This window comes from Pezoporus occidentalis, unplaced genomic scaffold (genome assembly GCF_034315485.1).
Source record: "Pezoporus occidentalis ecotype Australia unplaced genomic scaffold, CSIRO_AGI_Poc_V1 ctg213, whole genome shotgun sequence".
In the NCBI taxonomy this organism is placed as follows: domain Eukaryota; kingdom Metazoa; phylum Chordata; class Aves; order Psittaciformes; family Psittacidae; genus Pezoporus; species Pezoporus occidentalis.
Window position 1 is genome coordinate 2,256,343 of NW_026913997.1, and position 20,547 is coordinate 2,276,889.

Sequence of the window (20,547 nt, forward strand, 5' to 3'; positions counted from 1 at the left end):
TATCAGGGCTGGAGAAACATGCTTCAGTCATGTTAAATGTTTGTACCTGCAAAGATTACAGATACAAAAGTGTTTTTTCTGACAGCAGGAGGGTTGCAGGTAGCTTTCTATATCTAGTCCAGTATTGTTAGCAGTCTGGTTTAGGCTCATTGTGATTTAGTTTGCAGGCTGTCAATTTCAAATCCCACCTTCAAATCCACTAGGTATATTCACAGAGAAAGACAAAGGTGGGAAGGAAGAGGAGAAAGCTTAATTAGTAAGTGGAAAAGGACTTTCACCTTAATTTAAATTATGTTTTACTTAATGGAGAACTAGTTAAGTACTGAGATCAGTAGTTTGTTCCATGATGCACACTGGTACAATCTAATGGCTAATTTAAACCTCATGTACCAGGACATCTTTCCAAAACTGATTAAAGCCAAGATGCTACATAGTATTTCCTTTGTGAAACCTTGTGAACTGTCGTTCGCCCATCACTTATGGAAGAAGAGTTAGGGTAGAAGATTTGCACACTATGCAATATGATATTCAGTAGCGTATCTGTATAGGTTTATCAAATCGAATATCTTAAGCATTAAATTTTCTGATTATCATTTCCTGTTTTAAGATCTAAAATGCAGCCACATGAGAAACAGAGCTCTTTGCTTAAGTTTGTAATAGAGCATTTTGTGAGTTAACTGAAATTTGTCACGCTGTTTTGTTGAGTATTTATTACGTATGCCTGTGCCCTTCCTGTTTGTTACTGCATTAAATTCATACTTCTTTTTGAGAGCTTGGAGAGGTAAAAATAATGTACTGGGGTAAGCCTTATCTTTGTTTTGGACTGGCCCCTGCACTTTTGGGCACTGCTTTAGTCGGTGGGTTTTAAATACCTCATGATTTAAGCTGAGGTGAAACTTCAGCAAAACACTGGTTGTTGTAGATGATTAATAACTGTAATTTAGGGTGAAGATTTGAAAGAGGGCTGTGTAGTGCTGTTGAATGCAATTTTTAGCTTGTACTCTTCAGGATTTGTAGGAGGGGAGCTTTGCATCGTACACAGCATTGAAATGCAGCCAGTTGCCAAAACATAATGGTTGTTTTTTTATCATGATAGTATGTGACCCATCACATTTTGAGTCTTCTGAGCTGCCATGCTTGAAGTCACATCTGTGCCACAAAATAGAATATGGTTTACCTTTTAGTAGAATTTATAACATACTGTAGTAGAATCACAAAGTTTCTGGCTCAAAATTACTGCTCGTACTTGGTGCACTCTTGTATGTTTGGGTGACAGTGGAATTTTTATCACTACAGAGTAAACATAATTTTGACCTTGTTTTGTGGGTTCTTTCATTTTTAAGTTTGGTGGACAGAGAACATCATTGTGTCGTCTTGCTTTCTCTGTAGAGACTTCTGTGTGGGTAATCTCAAGTGTAATCGTATGTAAGTAAAAGCAGTCAGAAGAGTCTAAGCTGAGTTCTGCCTTGAGTTACCTGGGGAGAGGGATCCACCACTCGTGAAATAGGAAAAACTGATAAAGTCTCCCTCACTGATCATGTTTGTTCAAACACAGTTTACACTACCGTGATTTATATTTACTATTCAGTGTGAATATTTTGGTTGGGTGTGCTGAGGGTTGTGTTTGTATGGCTTGAGCACTGTAATACGTGGGGTGTGCAGCGGTACTCTGTCAGCACAAGCCCAAAGGTGGGGTAAGCTTATCACTGTAATTGCAGCTGCCATTCAGCAGTGTTGTTGGATGTTTCTGCCTGATCTCCTGTGGTGTATTTTAAGGTAGCAGTTTGAAAGTCTTGGGCAAAGTGGGTGGGCTTTATGCAACTTGGATATTAGTTACTCCTTGCTATCTGCAGTATACACCTTCAGTGTTACTGCGTAATGCAGATTGCATAGCTGTGTAATTTATGGTAATGTAGAGCTGTGCCAGAAGGAAATCAGCCGCAAACAAACAGAAGTGGTTGGTTTTCTTTTCTACAGAGGCATAGGCACTTGTGCATGCTCTCCACCTACAGGATTAAAGAAGGGTTGTGACTTGTGCAAGCCTTGTTTAGACAGATACAAGTGGAACTAGTGTAAAAGTCTGTTTGTGAAGTTTGTAGCTTGGGTAGATCATGATCTTAAAGTAGGGTTTATTACCCTATTTATTTTTGAGTCTCTGGTATCCAGTCCCTCCTGACTCAGTGTTTGTGCAGGAGAATGTCTATCCTGCCTTGTGCCAGTAGAGGCCACAGTCACTACAGTTGTTGAGTAATCAAGTAGCCTTAGCATTTTGCTTCCTCAAGACCAGCCTTTCTGGGAGAGGTGAATTTTTGACAGGTTTCTTCACAAGGAATAGTTTGGGTCACTGAGACACTTCCAGAGGAAGTTGGAGGGACAAGACTTGGATGCAGGAGAGCTGAGGAAAGTTGGAGAGACCAAGTTAACAAAAGGAGAGGAACATTCTGGGGAAGGGTGAGAGAAGAAGAAGTGAAACAAAAGAGAAAGCGGAAGAGCAGTGCCAGAAGGGCTGGTCCTCGAAACTGGAGCATGATGGGAGAAACTTACATCTAGAAAGAGCCAACTTGGGCTTGGTTTTGTCTGCAAATACTTTACACAGTGCTGATTCTCAGCATGCTTCATCTTTCAAACTGAAACTGGAGTCTTGATTCAGTTAAGACAGAGGAACTGATTCAGGAAGAGAGATGCTGAGGCATGGGATGACACGGAAATAGAACCATTTTGGACCTGAAGATCATGTAGTGCCCCTCTGCACTGCTCCCAGCCTTTGGATAAAAGGACAACTCCTGGACTGAAATAAGTCACACGTTTTCTGACCTGTTACTAGCACACACTTTTGGGGAGGAATTTGCACACCTCATCGTATTGAAGGGTATGTTACAATGTTGAGTTTGTAAAGATGGATGGATGGAAATCAATGAATGATTTGTTTTTCCTTGCAAAATTTTGACAGATTTTGGCTCTCCTACCTGTCTCTTTTTATAATGCTGACTTCACAAGCCTCAGTGTCTGGTAGTTGTACTGATTGCTAATCATATATTTTCTGCTGCAGGGAAAATTGTGGTGGCCAGCAGGTCATACTCAGAACCTTATCGTAGGAGCCAGAGTTCTGTGCTTCAGAGGGTGAAAATGCCAAAAGTTAATTATTACCGCTTAAATTCACTTTAAACGGGGAAGTATATTATGTCAGTAATTTCAAAGGAATGTTTAGCCTTCCAGTTCCCTGTATTCACTGCTAGTGAATTTGGTACTAATAGTTGACTTTTTCATAATTTAGGAAATAATCATCCAAGAAATTGCAGCCTGTCCTTGTATGTAACTGATGTGAAATTATTATTAGTAGTAGTATTAGTATTAAATAGTTTGGTTGTTGTATCTTTATCTTAGTAGAGTGGGAGAAAAAGAAGCAATTGAACATTGTTTTAGTGTGCTCCCTGTATTTACAGGCAGCCTTAAATAGAGAGTGTAGGTGTCACATCTGTTCTAATTGCGATAATTCTGTGGGTTTGAAACAGCCTTTGAGAAATAAAAGTGAAAACTTCCTTTACCAGACAGACTTACTTTTTATAAGCACATGCCTTGTGTCTTAAACAAAACACATGATTTATGTGAGAAAGAAGATCATTTCATAACTAGGTACCAAAAAAGTATTCTTTTTTCCTGTGTGGGTATAGAAATAGAATCATAGAAAATAATACAGTCAGATCTGAGATAATTGAATTGTGAGGTTAAGCACGTATGATTCATTCAGGTACTAATGGTTTTGTGGTATGGATTCTAGTTTGTTTAAAAGTTAGTTTGAATGAACTGAAAGGGAACAGTATTTGGGGACAGAGCATGAATCGCATGTTCTATCACAAGGCAAATGTTTTGCTATTTTATCAGGTTTTTGATAGACAAAGTTTTAAGATTCAGTTCTATGTTCACTCTTGCTAACAGAATCCTGACCTGTATTTTATTTGAATATTAGAAATTCAGAGCTGGCAACTGAGTTTGATTTGATGCAGATAATCCAAAGCAGGAAGAGGTGCTTTAGCTGTTCTGACCAAGGTCAGAAACATTGTATAAGGAAAGGAGAAGCCAGATAGCTTAGAAGACTTACTCATGTGGATTCTTAGGTTTGTTATGATATATCAAGATATATCTTACCTCTGTTATGGGGTAAAACCTGGCAGTCTCATTTACCACGTACTTTGGTTTTGAGACTGGCAAGTGGCTCATGTTCCCAAATGGGATCAAACCTAAAAAAACCCAGTCAAAACTAAAACAGCAGCTAAGCATCAAACCTGTGATAGCAAGACAGCCCCTCTCCACTGAAGTACTTTCAACAGCATGTTATTATTTTAGGCTATTCTAAATGATGTGATACCTTTTATAACCATGTGTTGCGCTACTCCTACTGACAAATCAACTGCTGTTTGTGTTTAGATCCAAATCTTGATGTGAAATGGGTACGAACTTCTACAAACTCCTTTTTGACATTTCTGAGGCTTTGGTCGCAGATGACCTTGCGGCTATGAAGTTCCTCAGCGTGAAGCACATTCCCATGGGGAAGCAGGAAGCCATCCAGGAGCCCAAGGCCTTCTTGAGAGAGCTGCAGGAGAAAGGCATGATCAAAGAGGGGAACCTGTCCTTCCTGAAGGAGCTGCTCTACCGGATCAATCGGATCGACCTCCTGGAAACCCAGCTGGGCTCTAGCCGACAGGAGATGGAGAGGGAGCTTCAGATCCCAGGCAGGGCAAAGGTGTCAGCCTACAGGTAAGCGGAGAAGTATTAAAGCTTTGCATGCAAAACGTACAACAGTTTTGTGTCCTGTCTTGTTTTCTGTCTGCACCGCCGTTTTATGAATATCCCAGCAGAATTGTATTTATCGCCACACCACTATGTGCCATTGTGAGTTTTACATTTTGCAGTTCACATGTGTAATTGTGCTGTTTACTTCTCATAACTTTCATAATTAGGCTTTTTCTATTCTTTATTGCCAGGCAACTGCTATATGGAATTGCAGAGGACTTGACTCCAGAAGATGTAAAGTGCGTGAAGTTCCTGCTCCGAAAACAAATACCCAACAGCAAACTCCAGGATAATGCTGTATGCAAAGTGTTCTTGCTCAAGTGATCTTGCTAAGTTTCTTGAAAGGCTAGTTCAAGAGTTTGCTAGGTCTTATAAGAAAGGAAAGAGAAAGCAGTCTGCTCTCTCTAAAATCTGTTGTTGGATCAACTGTGATGTTAGCTGATAGGTGCTGTGTTAAAGAATGGACCCTTTTTTCCTCATTGTATTTTTTCTCTGCCCTTTTTTGCTTTCTGTTTCCTGTGTTCCCACCATCACCAGTCTCCCTAATCTTTTCTTCTTGCAAAATCCATCATTCTCTTCATTTCATCTTTGCTTGGCGTTTATAAGACGTGTATCTGCTGTATCTAGGAAGAATGATGTTTGCTGGAGGAAAAACAATGTTTGGGAGACAGAAAAATCAAGTTTTAATGCGAGTTCAGCTGTAAATTTTTGTGTGTCACTGGGTACATTTGCTTCTCTATTGTAATTTGGGATAACAGCATTTTGTTAACTCCCCCACAAAAGTATGAAGAGATCTGATGAGCTTGTTTAATACTTGTATTGCAAATAATGATCAGTTATAAAAACGCAACCTTAGTGATATTTTTCTTTGGTTGCATTGCATCCCAACCCTTGTTTTAATGAGGTTTGAAGGGGAAAAAAACCCAGTCTTTAGCTGGTCAGTCTCTGAGAATGATGATATCTTCTGCTTTGTCCAGATGTGCCTGATACTGCAGTTAATGACGGTCGCTGTATGAGTTTGGGTTATGTGTGTTTGTTTTACCAGTCAATGTTGAAGGTCTTACTGGAAATGGAAGGAAAAGCGTTAATTAAAGAAGATGACCTGTCAATGCTGAAAGATATATTAAAGGGATTTAGAGCTGACATAATGAAAAAAATTGTTACCTTTGAAGAACAAAAAAAAGGTAAATTATTTAACCTGTTGTTTAAGAGTACAGCTAGTGTCTGTGTGTGTCTATGTTTGTGTGTGTGATTTTTGTGGCTTCATCCTTGGCAGCTTAGGAGTCCAGAGGTAAGAGAGAGACCTTACAATATCCTAGGGTAGGCAGAGTGGCTCTTGGTACGTGCAGTTTCTGAAGTTTTCTGTTTCTTGTAACCATTAGCTAGTGTGTAACCATTAACTTTCTGTACTAGATGTGAGATTTCAAAGACTTAAGTATATCTGGGCTGTTGCAGCTGAGGTGGTGACTTCTTCCACCACAAGTGGGTCTTCTCTTTTTGGGAAACAGGATGTATCGACCAACAGCAGCTGAGACCTACTAAATTTTTCCTCAGAACCGCCTTTTGGATGACTCAGGTCACGTGTTTCCTTAGACACATTACTGCAGATACACCAGCCAGTTTCCCCAGCATGTCTTTGCACTGCTGACCTGTGCTTGTGTCTGTAAAAGAGCAGAAGAAAACTGCTAAGCCCTTTGTCAGGGGAACGTATTTTTAGTCTTGCTATTATTATTTTGCCCCCCTTGATAAGCAGAAAAAGAACATGTCTTATAGATCTTGATGCCCTGACAATTAAATTCCATTTAAACACATATGTGTAACTTGTAAAAGGCCAAAAAAAAATCTGTTTCCTTTGTTTCAAAGTCATTGGTTTGATTTCTTCACTTACTTCAGACACTTGTGTTTGAAGAAGTGTTTTGCTGCTTTGAGGAGATCCTCTGTTATACAGGTATTCTGCATCTTTGGTGTGTCCACCCAAATGGTAGAGCTCTCTGGAGATGAGACAATGGCATCAGAAGTAAACGAACTAGCTGTAGTATATCACTGTGCAAAAATGCGTCTCCTCTTTTACTTACATATCCCATAATGGAGATGGTAGTGAATGGCTTGCCTGGGGTGCTTACTCACATTCAGCCCTTTATTCTCTGAATCTTGCTACCAGTAATAGAGGAGAGAAGAAGAACACAGTTCTGCAGAGCTCCAATAACCAGTAGTCTGTGAAACTGGGACCATGTTTGGCCCAGCTCTACAAAAGGATGGTGTCTCAGTGGTGTGGGAACCATTCTCCAGCTCACTCCTTGTACTACTTTTTTTTTTTTTTGAGTGCTGAAATATGCACAGTGGAAGATTTATGGGTTTAGACCTAAAATGTTCTGTTTATCTTCTCCCTTATAGAAAATGATTCTAAGGAAAAACTCCACTATGCAGCGCTTGTATCTGTGCATCCAGCAAAACAAACAGCAGAGAGTGAGACACAACACCTGGTGAGAAATACCTCAAGGTTACTTTTAAAGTATTTATCCAAGTTCTGGGAGGGGGCAATATAAATTCTTAAGACTGAGCAGGTGGACGAGCTGAAAGCTAGGGATTCTGGCTTTATATGTAGGTCTTGTAACAATTCCTCATTTCAAAACAAGACCAACCCTTGTTCCTTATTGAGGACCTGGCTGTCAGCAATCTTTTGGCAAGAAATGAAGGAGTAGCTGTTGTGTGAAAAAAACTGATCTTAAGAATAATGGAGACTGGGATATTGAAGTCCTGCTCAGGACATTCTTGGACATATGCGAAGGGAACAGCAGAATCTGCTACCTCACTAGAAACCCACCAGGACTTTTAGAGGGAATGGTAAAGTGCAGGAACTTTTCCTCTGCACATGTCAACTTACCTTTCTGGATACTTGCTTTCTCCCATGCCAAAATCATATCCTAACCACAGAGTGAAAGGAGAGGGAGGATTCAGAAAGACAAAGCAGATTTCTCTCTCCTGTAGCTAGCTTTTAGTTTAAGGCTTTTCCTTTCTTGTATCTTGGCCCTCATGATTTTTTTTGCTCTTGGACATGAAGGGCCAACAATCTGTGTATAGCATATTTCTCTTCTGGATGTTTGGCACTGCTTTCTTATCCACTTTTTGTTTCTACAGTCTGTGGAATCATATAAAATGAAAAATAACCCTCATGGTTACTGTGTGATTCTTAACAACTACATTTTTCAAAATGTGTGTGAAATCAGACAAGGAACAATTGAAGATGGAGGTAAATACTTTTTTAATCCAGTTACTGGTTTGTTTGGTTTTCTCCTCTAATAATTCTCTAACAGAATTATCTAAACTTTCCTGTGAAGAAGAATCATGTCCACTGAGTTTCTTTGCCTCCAGAGTAACTGGAGTGACAGTCACTGTAGAAATCAGAAATGTGCCACTTCCAGCAGTTCAGCTGATGGCTTAAAAGAAGAAACTGTTTTCTGTTCTAGGTAAGAAGCATCATCCAAATAGTGAAGGAGGCATTACTATTGTGCCTTTTCACTTTTTGGTTGTTTTTAATTCTTAGTTATTATGGAGTTAAGTTTTTAAGTCCTTAAATTCTCTTTAATGTTCAAATGCTACTGCTTTATAATTTTCTTTAAAGCCTGTCTTCTTGCAAGAGTCACTTTTAAAATAAACAAAAATTTATCTTAAAGTAAAATCTGTTTCGTGAAAGCACACATCACTGGTATTTGAACTCCATTCAGCCTGTTTACAAGCTGCTTGCTTCCCAGCTTTGTCACTACCCACACAACCATTTAGTCTACATTTGATGATAAGTGTGCATAGCATTTGTTAGAGGGTTACTCTCCCTTCCTTCTTGCTGTATTGATAATTCTCACAGGATGAGGGACCTACTTCACTTAAGATTGCAGAGTTTGTCATTCTAAAGAGTTATCTCTTTAACTTGCTAGGTGTTGTTCTTAAGTATCTGAGATTATTAGGCAATGCACAGTTAAAGCTTGATTTAACATTGTAAACTTTACTAGCTTTTGCCAATTAGATAATCTGAAATGGGGGGGGGGGGGTAGATAGTGTGATGCTTAACCCAGTTGTGTTAAAAAACAGGCATTTGGGTTTTTCTAATCAGATTTGGCAGGCTAAGAGTCAGGTGAGTTTATTGCTGGGATCTGAACACCTGGTAATATCTGATTATCACAGAAACACTGATGTTTCAGCATTTTCCTTGCCACTGTTTAACAAGTGCCTTTTGGCTTTTTTTCTAGAGGCTGTGAAGAGGGTCTTTGAGTGGCTTCAGTTTGAGACAGTTGAGCACATGGATCTAGAAGCAAAGCAAATATATGAGAAAGTTAAAACATACAGTGAAAAGGATCATAGTAACATGGACTGTTTCGCTTGCTTCATTTTTTCCCATGGTGAAAAAGACAAAATAAAAGGCATTGATGATCAGTTTGTAAATATTAAAGATTTAGTCTCCTGTTTCAGTGGATCCAATTGCCCTTCTCTTGCTGGCAAACCCAAGCTGTTTTTCATCCAGGCTTGCCAAGGCTCTGTAGATCACCCACCTGTCACAGTAAAAGAAGACTTTTATAGCCACCTTGAGATGGATGCTACCCCTCTGATTTCCATTCCTGATGAGGCTGATATTCTGGTTGGCATGGCTACAGTGGAACACTACAAGTGCTATCGCTGTACAAACACTGGAAGTGTTTATATACAATGCCTCTGTGAAAAGATGAAGTTGCTTTGCCCACAGTAAGTACTGGTTTTAATCCATGTACATTTGGGGTGCTGCAGGCATACATTCATAACTGTGCTGTGCTGAAACAGCAGTGTTTTGCATTTGTGCTATAAAATGCTTTTCACCTGCAGTAATTGTTCTGGAACTAGGCATTGCTATTCTTCTAGAGATGAACCAAAGCGTAAGTGAATTCCCCTAGTTTGCCTGTGAAAGAATATGGGGTGTAATGCTGGAACACTGCCTATAGACAAGTGTGTGTATGTGTGTGCATGTGTTTTAATATTTTTTGACTGATAAATGATTTTTCGTCCAGTGAAACCTGATGGGAGGCAAATTTGTTGAGTGATTACACAGATGAAAAAAAAAAGTGTTCCTTAGTCATAACTTTCATTGTTGCCTCCCTCCTGTCCCCATCATAAACTCAATTCAGAAAATAGAATTTCTCTTCAGGCGTCACTTTCTCCAGAAGAGGGCATGTAGAATTCAGTAGAATGCATAGGTCTGAATCTGTCTCACCTTAGTGTGCTCTTCTGAATGTAACCAAAGCAGGGGACTGTGTTTGCTGGTAAAGCAATGCTACATGGAGGATGCTTTTATTCCCTCAAACACACTGAAATCAGTGGTTACACATTAGAGTGTGCAAGTTTCAGGACAGGCAGGGTGAGAGGAAAATGTTAGCCTTCCCTGAGATAGCATTTTATTGGACCAAACACAGATCAGCCTCTTGGCTTAGCCGCAAGTACCGTGTATCTCAATGTAATGTTTCTTCATTTTTGTTCAAGTGGCAAGGATCTCCTCACCATCCTGACAGAAGTGAGCAAGGAAGTGGGAAGAAAAGATTTAAATGGATGGAAGCAGATGCCAAAGATAACATCAACCCTACGGAAGCAATTGATCTTCCAAATTCCATAATGTCAGTCAGTCAAAATGGAGAAAAATAAGAATACACTCGGTTAGGAATCACATCTGAAATGGGCTTTCTTGGGGAAAGGAATTTGCAAGTGAAATTATCCTGATCTATGTGTTTGGCCCCAGCCATTGTATCTAAATTTTCCGATTCCCATGTTTAATCAGTGTCCTGAAACCTGGATCTGCAGCAGCCTGGGAAGGCCACAAAGCAGTACAGATCTGACTTTCTGTCCTGCATAGCAGTGGAGTCTGCTCAATCTGCACTTCAAGGGAGGAAGCACCTGCAAGTGTAATGATTTTTTTAGGAGTTATTAGATGCAACAGAAGTCCTAATTCTGTCCAAGTTGTTGTAAGTCCCTGAAATCTTCAGAAAAGAACAGATGGATTCAGAATGCTGATCCCTTCCAAGGGAGCATGTGCAAGATTGTAACTGACTTGGCCACAGGTGAATCATTGGCTGTTTCTGGAAGCTGTGTAATTTTTCACAGAAAATAACATGCTTGTGCAGAAGGACCAAAGAAAGAAGAGATGATTATGATAATACAAGTTTGGTTCTTTTTCTCCAAATATTTGGTTTCCCTTGGTTTTAATTTACTTGGCTAAACAGCACTGCTGTTTAGGTTTTCTTAATAAGAGTTCTTGACTCTCTTTTCTCCCAGAGCTCTGAGGGGACAGTCTGTTTTGAATAGCTGTTAACTTCTGGAAGGAAGGTCCCACTCCACTACAGAATTACAGAATCACAGAATAGTCTGGTTTGGAAGGGACATTCAAAGGTCATCTAAACCAGCAAGCACGGACATCTTCAGCTAGACCAAGTTGCCCAGAACCACATCCAGCCTGGCCTTGAATGTCTCCAGGGATGGTGCATCCACCACCTCTCTGGGCAACCTGTCCCAGTGTTTTACTACCCTTATTGTAAAGAATTTCTTCCTCACATCCAGCCTGAATCTTCCCTTTTTTAGTTTAAAACCATTACCCCTCATCCTATTGCAGCAGGCCCTGCTAAAATGTCTCACCCCATCTTTCTTACAGGCTCCTATTAAGTACTCAAAGGCCACAATAAGGTCTCCCTGAAATCTTCTCCAGGCTAAACTACCCCACCTCTCTCAGCCTTTCCTCATAGGAGAGTTGCTCCAGCCCTCTGTTCATTTTTGTGTCTCTTCTCTGGACCCTCTCCAATAGGTCTGTATCTTTCCTGTACTGGGGACTTCGAAGTTGGATGCAGTACTCCAGGTGGGGTCTCACCAGAGCAGAGTGGCAGAATTAGGTCCACTGCTCTGAGATGCCTTCTCCCCCTGGCAACTGACCATAGCTCCTGTGGACTGTTGTTTCTGTCGTAATAAATACTGTTGGTTTTCACACCGCCTTTGTTTGTGGTGTGTTTCTCTTTTGGATGAGCTGACTGAGAGACAGCATGGCAAACACTTCTATGTCAGCAGAAGTATTTATTTTGCTTATGTTGACATATTTGATGGCAGCCACCCCAAGGGGTAGTATATTGATATCCCTTCATTAGCAGCTGGAGAGATGGTCGGAAAGAATAAGTTCAGCACTTTCTAATAATGGCAGCTAATGCCGGTGAGGCTATTTTCGTCTTGCAGGTGGTGTGTGGGAGCTGTATGGGATTCTAATGGCTGTATTCCTTTTGAGTTTATAACATGATAAAGGATGATTGGAGACACTTTGTAATTTCTGCCTTTTTTTTTTTAGTTTTTTTTTTTTTTAAATCCATGTGTACCCATAAAGCAGGAGTTTTTTGTTCAATCCTGCTTGTGTTCTTGAGGTGAAACTGTTTTTTTCCTAATTCCACACAATGTGTTGGCAGTTGCATTTTGCTCCCCTTATCCCTTCTCATCTTCCAAGTAAAAGGGAGAATGCCTGCTCTTAGAATCACATCTCTGTTCACACAGGTTTCATCAATAATAATGCTTGTATCTATGTAAAGGAGAGTGCTGTTTGTGGCAAGAGTTAGCAGAAGCTATTGCCAGGTATGATACAATTCTGTGGCTAACATTTGGCTAACCATTTAGGAAATGTGACAACAGTTCATTTACATTTTTGTAACATTTTCGTAAATGAGACCTTGAAATGAATGTAGCAATTAGATTTGTAAATGTTGTTTTATGATAAGGAAATACAGCTTAAATGAGATAACTGTTTCCTCTAAGCAAAACTTACGGGAACATGGCAGCAGCTCCAGTAGTGGAGTTGTGCATCCACAGCATTTCTGGTTTCTCCTATTTCTCTGTTTAAGACTTCAGTACTCTCAGACCAAGTTCTTTCAGATATTCCACTTGAGGAGGAACTGGACGTCAAATTTACTTATTTGGTGTATTTGGTGCTACATGAGATTTTGATTTAGCAGAGTGATCCGGCAGCATACCGAAATCCGAACACAAGCATAATTTAGCAATTGTAATACACGGTCGAATCACAATACGATTCTTATTACCCATCTCTCTCTGCTCACCATGATGGCATGCGAGTTTGTTTTACCTGTTAAAATCAGCTAACATTATTGCCTGCTGATGAAGACCTACTAGAAGGGAGATAAAACCCTGTTGAAATCCTCTAAAGGACTGCAGGAAGTAACCATACTGTGAATTTATATGTAGCTCATGCAGTGGTCAAGGAAGGAGAAAACACATTTTCAGTTTTATGGTTTTGAGCAAAAGTAGGTTCACACAGACCTGTGGCTGATACGTTCCTGCACGGATCTGTGGCCCTCCCACAGAACTGAGAGGTAACAAGGAAGTTGGATCTGCAATCTTCTGACTTTCCTCTGTAGCACAACTTGGAGAACAGTGATGGGCAATCGCCTTTCCTCTCTGAAGGCCCTCAGCTACAGTTACTTTGCCTGTCCTCCCTTTCCTTCAAGTCCTGGCTGGGAAACCAAATGCTGTAGCAAAACAATCCTGGCACTTAATCTTGTGTTTTGTTTTCAGCCAGCAGAAGCACTGCCACCAAAAAGTAGCCAGAAGATTGGTAGAAAAGTGAAGTTGGTGAGTTGAAGTCCTGCAGGCTTAAGCTGAAAGCAGACAAAATCAGAGTGATGCTGTTTGAAAAAGGAAATTCTTAGAAGAATGTTCAGGGGGACTGTTAGGTGCACAGGCAGAAATAATGTTTTCAGTGGCATAAATCTCTGCCCAGTCATTTGTATCTTGCTGCCTACTTGTTCAGTTTAACATCAGTTTCCCAGAGAGCTATTTGCACCCACTTACCGTGGGAAGCTGGTAATTTTCTCCATGGTAATGTGTTTAGGGTGAGTTGTTAATGTGCTGCTCTTGGGATGGGTTAGTGGTACACATCAGGAGCCTACCTGTGTTCAGGTTACTGCTGGCCTCTCCCATCACAGGGGCTGCTGGAAGTATGTGTTTTCCCACCATCTATATAAAGGTTCACTCTTAGTTCTCAAAGTGGTGAGATATTCAGGTACTGTGGAACTTTGGTTAGTTGAACTGTTGGCTGTGTCTGTGGTCTGTAAGATTTCCTGCAGGAAATCTTGAAGGCCAGGGAGAAGTGGAAAGAAAAGACACACCATTTAGGAGATTAAGCTATGCTAGCTGTTGGGTGTTTAGCCCTTGATGGTTACTGTTTTTATTCTGACCCCTAATAAGATTGCCATGTCCTCATGGAAGTCAGTCAGATCTGCCTCTTTTCACTAGAGAAACATCAAATTATGAACAGAGAATGACACGCTTAATCTGCAACAGTAGTGTTGTGCTAAAAAATGCAGTTGCGGTCTTTGGGAATTCCCAGTGAGTAATTTTGCATCCTTTCTGTAACTGTGCCTTTGCTTGTTACTGTGTCTGTTCTGGTTTTGACAGCCACAGGACTTCCCCAGGTCCCAAATGTGGTTGGCTCTTTTGGGTACCAACTGTATTACTTTTCTAGACAGGTGGAACATCATTATGGACGTGTCTTCTGGGCTTGGCTTAGATCTTTTATTAGTTTTATATCTGTACAACTGCTTTGTGTTTAGGCTTTATTTGCCCAGATACATGAGTGCACAGAGAAGGATCTGTACCTCCTGCATCCTATTTACTAGGAAGAACTTGTTTTAACTTGTCTTGAGGGCATGTTATCTCCTGTAAAGTAAGTCAGATCAGTGGCGTTACAAGCTTCTCCCCCCTGTCTATTGAAAGGGCAATGAACTGTGCCTTTAGACCAGCGAGAGGCGCTTGCAGGAAAAGCGTGGGCCGCAGTGAGAGCTTGAGCCCCGCACAACCACGTTCCGTTTTCTCGAGTATGGAGTCGGGAACAGTCAGTGCTCCGGGAAGTGTAACTCCAGGGGAAGGCGGGGCTAAACTGCCCCTGGGAGAAGCCTCTCTGCCAGCGCGCAGCCTCTAAGCTAAGCTATGGCGAGTTCCGCTCTCATTGTCTGACGTTCCGAATGGAGAAGAGCTGCACCGCCCGAGCACCGCCTCCTGCCCGCCCCATCCTGGCGGCGGGCGGAAGAGGCCTCGCCCCGGGCACGGGCTGGCCCCTGCGCCTTTATGGAGTTTCCGAGGCGGCGGCTGCTGATGGTCTGCGAGGAGCTGGGCGAGGGCGACCTGGCGGCTCTCAAGTTCCTCAGCCGGGGACACATTCCTATGAGGAAGCTGGAAGCCATCCAAAAGGCACAGGACTTCTTCGAAGCCCTGCAGGAAAAAGGCATGATCGAGGAGGAGAACCTTTTCTTCCTGAAGGAGCTGCTCTATCGGATCCGTCGGATCGACCTCCTGGAATCCCGCCTGGGCACCAGCCGACAGGAGATGGAGAGGGAGCTCCAGATCCCAGGCCGGGCAAAAGTGTCACCCTACAGGTGAGTCACCGGTGGTCGGGCTGAGCTTCCCCTGGCAGCGCCCTCTGGGACCGGCTGCCCTGCTGTGGGGACGGCGTGAGCCTTTACTGACGGCACCAAGGCCAGGCTGAGGTTCGGAAACAAGCAAGCGTCTTGCAGGGGAAAGCAGCTACAAGCCATGCGGAAAGCTGAAGTTTCTGCCCAGTAAAAGGCAGAATACTAAAGCTGCACCTTTCTGGAATACTGTACAGCCCCAAAGGCCTCCCTCCCTGCCCGGGTGCAACCCTGGCTGGGTGCGAGTCTGGTCTCGACTCCAGAACGTTTCAGCGTGGTTTTGATTTTAGGAAAACTGAGATCTTTTTAACTGCAGCTGAAAATGGTTTGATTTCAAGCTGTCCCGGGAGCAACGTCCCTCGTTTTAAAAGATAAGAGAGACACGTCTGTGCCTGGGAGGAAGACAGAAGTGAAAGGTTAAAGGGGTTGGATAGCACAGAGCCAAATTGTGCTAAGGGTCGGTCTTGGGAACAGGATGAAACAGTGTTCTCTGCTTCTCTTTCTAGATACCTGCTCTTTCAGCTGTCAGAAGACATCACTGAACCTGAGCTGAAGTCTTTCAAGTTTCTTTTGGGGCAAGAACTACCAAAATGCAGGCTAATCCCTAAGGCTGTAAGAATTCTTTAACACTCTCTCCTCCCTGCCCCCTCTTCTTAAAAATTAGTGTTATAATCCACAGATGCATTTGGGTTGCTGTGAGGGGAATAAGCATCACTTTCCTCGTGGTGTCCCTCTTATGATGAAAACACCGTAAGAGAAGGCTACACCTGGAAAGGGATTATTGGCTGTCTGGTGCATATGGGACTTGTCTATGCTAGTGTCCTGTGTAGCTTTTGCAGCAGTGTCAAGGCCTGGAGAGCATGGGCAAGCACTGTGCCAGGCAGAGCAGCCTTCGCATCCAAGCACCACATAAGGTTCTAGGGGACTCAGTGGCTTTGGTCAGTGAAAGACTGATGAGCATATTCACTCATCTTGCCCAACTGATTTTCTTTTAGCTGCTTTTTAAGCCATTCTCAGACACAGAAAATCAGTCACTGTGGCTGTTACTTCATGCTCTTATTCTTTTCATTTCCAAACTCGAAAAATACAGATCTAAATAACAGATCCTTACCAAGGCTAAGGCCCGAAAGCTTGGAGTTTACAAACAGCCTTGTGGGCAATCAGCTGCTCTTATACTATCTCAGTCTGCACTTCTGACTCCTGGCTCTTTTGTTCTGTTTAATGAAACTCTTGTAGCATTTTCCCTCTTTTCTTAGAGGAGAGATTGTAACTATCTAGTGATAGCTGTTCTGGTAGATCCTTGAGTGACCACTGTGCTCCACCACTCACTGTTCGGCAAGAGCTCCTGTCCCTTGGGTCCCCTTTTTCTTCAGAGCAATCTCTACACCATACTTGCATGGTTATAGCCACTTTTGCCATTGCTCAAGAAGTACTGCTACAGTACCTTAAAGCTTAGGTGCACATGCTGCCACTTCCCTCACAGTGCAGGATGGATGTGCCCTAAGAGCAAACTGCCTTTCTGATTACCCAGACAATGCTTGACGTTTTCACTGAGATGGAGAAGAAGGGGATTTTGGGAGAAGACAACCTAAGTGTCCTGAAGAGTCTCTGTGCAGAAATTGACATCAGCCTGTTGAAGACAATTGAAGAGTATGAATTGAAATTTGGTAAAACAAAAGGCCTCTTTCCCATAGTTATTCTTGCAGTGACTCATGGGTATCACACAGGACTAACAATGAATACTTTTCAGGTGAAGAAGAGATGGTTGTCACAGAGGCACAGAGGGGCAGCACAGGCAGCACTGAAGGTAATTGAAACTCTCAAAAAACTTAATGTTTAGGTTTTTTGCTCTTCAGCTTTCAGACTACACCACTGGCATCTTCTTTACACAGTTGCCTCTCTAAAACCTGTTGAGCATCCACTTATTAACCAGTCACAATACATTTGACTCCCTTTTAATTGATTATCTAGTGGTTTATAGCTAACAAGAATAGTTGTTCAAACACAATTCAGGTTTCAGAGAAAATTTTTACCCTGGGAGGTACTTGGGAGGATGGAGAATAGGAACAGAGCTTCTCTTCTACCTCTAGCCCTACATTTTGTACTTAAAACTTTTTTGTCTGTTTTCAGCCCATGACAAATACCTGGCGTCATCTGTGGCACCTGATTTTCCCGACAGACAGAATGAAACTTCCCAGGTAAGCCAGTCGGTTTCTTAGAAACATAATTTTGTCTTAGAAGTGATGGTCCCTCTAGAAGGTGAACAGTTATTATTAGCTCAACTGTTAAAAGCACTGTCTAGAAAAAGAAAAACGCACCACTCTGTAACAACCTTTATTGTGAAACTAAGTTGCAGGCAGTGGCCGCTGCAGTGTTAAAACTTGAGAAACATTCACAAGGACAGTAGGACAGGCTGAGTTTATTATACCAGGAAATACATAGCTGGCAGATGGCTGAGCATGGGAAAGTGGGTGAGTGCAGCACCCATGTGGGCTGAGCATGATTGTGGGGCTGAGGGCTGCTGTCATGCTGTGCAGAGACTCCCAAAGGCCATGGGGCAGTGCACTGACAGATCCTGGGAGCAAAGCTGTATAGCGAGGCCTACCTAGAGAAAAAGCCAGCTGGCTTTCTCTTTTACCCCGCTGTGCCATCAGCAAAGGCAGAAAAGTACCTGGAGGAGACTGCAGTGGTTTTCACTGCTGGTCATTCTTTTCAACAGGTTCAAGCTTACAAAATGACCAGCCGACCCCGGGGAGTGTGCCTCATCCTGAATAATCACAGTTTTGCAAAAGCCAGGGAAAGAGTGCCAGAACTGAAAGACATGAATGATCGGACTGGGACAGACGTTGACGCAGGTATAGTGAACATCAAATATAAGTCTGCATATCTTCAAAAATAGGAACCTCATTTCTTTTTCCGTATTAAAGGTCTGAATTTCAGTCTTCATCCTAAGATACTTTTGTCGTAGAGGCTGAGTTAGCTCTGTTGCCTGTGCTGACAAAACTTAATCAATTTGTCAAGCTTTTACTGACTGACTCGGACAAATTCACTATCATTTTGCAGTTGTACTGAGTTTATTGCAGTCTTAAGCAGCAACCTCAGTCTGGACTTTACAGGCTAGTCTAGCTTTGTATCAGTCTTATGCGTACTACCTCTAAAATTCATAGAATCACAAACACGTGTGCTGCTGAACCAGAACTGGGGGTTAGTGGTCAAAGAAGGAGGATGTTGGAATTTAGGGACTTTTACCTTGCTGTTCAGGGGCCTTGATTTTAGTAGGCTGTCCTGCTGTGGCATAGCTCATTGCAGGTCCTATGGCTAAGAGATTAATGTATTTGCACTATCTATGGCAAGAGAGAAGAGCCATCAAGGAGCTGGTTGAATTGAACTGCAAGTTAATTCAAGAATCAGAGTGAAAAGTTTGTCCTCTTGAGAGAGGGGACTAGCTGTGACATGGGTGGGGGAAAGACATACAGCTTGTTTAATAGTTCATACAGAACTTTTCAGACAGAGTAAGAGGCAAGATTGGGAGGAAGCCTTTTAATGAGAGTGGGGGGAAGGCGGTAGAGGTGTAATTAGTAGATTACTAGATTATTTTCAGAGCAGGAGTGCAGCTTCCTGAATAGTGGTGTAGTAGGATTTCAAACAAAAGTTTCTCTCTAGAAATACAATTTGCAGTCACAGAGTCCAACTTTCATATAATGAAATGTCTCCAATTCCCTTTCTGTTTACTTTACAGGGGCTCTGAAGAGAGTCTTTAGCAAGCTTCATTTTACAATAGCGGAATATAGAGATCTCACTGCAGAAGAAATCCGTAAGACTGTGAACATCTACCGCTGCGAAGACCACAAGGACAAAGACTGTTTTGTTTGCTGTATCCTGTCTCATGGGAAAAAAGGCATGATATATGGTGTTGATGGGCAGGAAGTACCTATCCGGGAACTAACCACTTCCTTCACCGGGCAGAATTGCTACTCACTTGCTGGAAAACCAAAAGTCTTTTTTGTTCAGGCCTGCCAAGGTGATGCTTGCCAGGAAGGTGTGAACATAGAAACAGATTCTAAAGAGCCAGATGATTCTGTAGAAACAGATGCAAGATTTCAGTTCGAGTGCATCCCCACAGAGGCAGACTTCCTCTTGGGCATGGCTACCCTGCAAGATTACGTTTCCTACAGAAGCCCATACCATGGGACCTGGTACATCCAGGCATTGTGCCACCACTTGGAGCACAGCTGTCCTCGGTAAGTGTTTCCATGAACTTTTTGACAACACCTGTACTTTCCTTATGAATGACAGGAGTTGATTTGGATGCAGAGGGAGATGATATGCAGTGGGAACACTCCGCTCAAAGTAAAAACAGTAACGTAGGACAGAGGAACACCATGCAGATTGTTGAAAGCAGCTTAGCTAACTGCTTTGAAGCCTGTTTAGAACAGGAGCCATTAGCATTAGCACTTGTATAGATCAAGATAAATGAGAACGTGGTAATTTTTCTGATGTTAACTGCCTCCTACTACAAAACATACTTCTGTTTTTGCAGAGGTGAAGATATTCTCACCATCCTGACAGCAGTGAATCGGGAGGTGAGCAAAAAGACGTGCCAGCCAAATTCAAGGAAGCAGATGCCACAACCCACTTTCACATTGAGAAAAAGGCTCATTTTTCCTGTCAACTGAATGGGAGGGAATTGCGTGGCAGAGGGAGCTGGAGCATCCTGGAATTGGCTGTTACCAGCCAAGAATTTGGTAAAACAACAGATCACTAGGGTCAGCTCTTACCACAGGAGCCAATGTTTTTATTCAAAGTACAGCCTTAAGAAGTTTTTATTATTATGTATCACACTTTATACTTGAGCCTCTCAGAGCTAGGCCCCAAGCTGGGGGTCACTAGCTCAGTTCCTTTTTCAGCTGTACCGCATTACTGCTGCTTTAGTAAGGTATCTTTCCAATGCAGATTTCAAAAAACCTGTTATGAAGCTCTGTATTTTCTATGCCTGACTTTTGCAAAATAAAGGGGAGAACACTGGAAATTTTCTAGGATATTATCAAGTTACATCAGTGTGTTTTGTTACTTTTTCTCACCACTTAAAATCATTCATTTTTGGTGGCTTGGTATAGTTCAAGGAAAAGTTATGCACTTGCCCTCCAGCATCCTCAGCAGGATGTGGCTGTGACCTGCAGAAATAAGCGCAGAGAGATTATAGACTGTGAGACTGATTAGAACCTTAGCAAGTGGCAGATGCAGCAAGCACTTACAGGAACAGGTAAATCTCTGCCTCCGAATTCTAGGA

General features: G+C 42.1%; 1 protein-coding gene across 3 annotated transcripts; it reads left to right on the forward strand.

Annotated features, from left to right (window-relative positions):
* Positions 1-6: 6 nt before the first annotated feature.
* On the forward strand, positions 7-20,309 carry CASP8 (caspase 8). Of its 3 annotated transcripts, none has more exons than XM_062619754.1 (8): positions 7-3,312; positions 4,426-4,755; positions 4,983-5,088; positions 5,837-5,975; positions 7,186-7,274; positions 7,930-8,041; positions 9,036-9,525; positions 10,294-11,781. In XM_062619754.1, exons 2-8 carry the CDS (start codon positions 4,445-4,447, stop codon positions 10,421-10,423), a joined length of 1,377 nt encoding a protein of 458 aa, XP_062475738.1. In that variant the 5' UTR covers positions 7-3,312; positions 4,426-4,444; the 3' UTR covers positions 10,424-11,781. The 3 variants fall into 3 exon arrangements, with proteins under 3 accessions (XP_062475738.1, XP_062475737.1, XP_062475739.1); XM_062619753.1 differs by lacking the exons at positions 7-3,312; positions 4,426-4,755; positions 4,983-5,088; ... (3 more) ...; positions 9,036-9,525; positions 10,294-11,781 and adding exons at positions 14,868-15,224; positions 15,764-15,869; positions 16,789-16,924; ... (3 more) ...; positions 18,997-19,498; positions 19,798-20,309; XM_062619755.1 differs by lacking the exons at positions 7-3,312; positions 4,426-4,755; positions 4,983-5,088; ... (3 more) ...; positions 9,036-9,525; positions 10,294-11,781 and adding exons at positions 15,764-15,869; positions 17,008-17,064; positions 17,388-17,455; ... (1 more) ...; positions 18,997-19,498; positions 19,798-20,309.
* Positions 20,310-20,547: the final 238 nt, after the last annotated feature.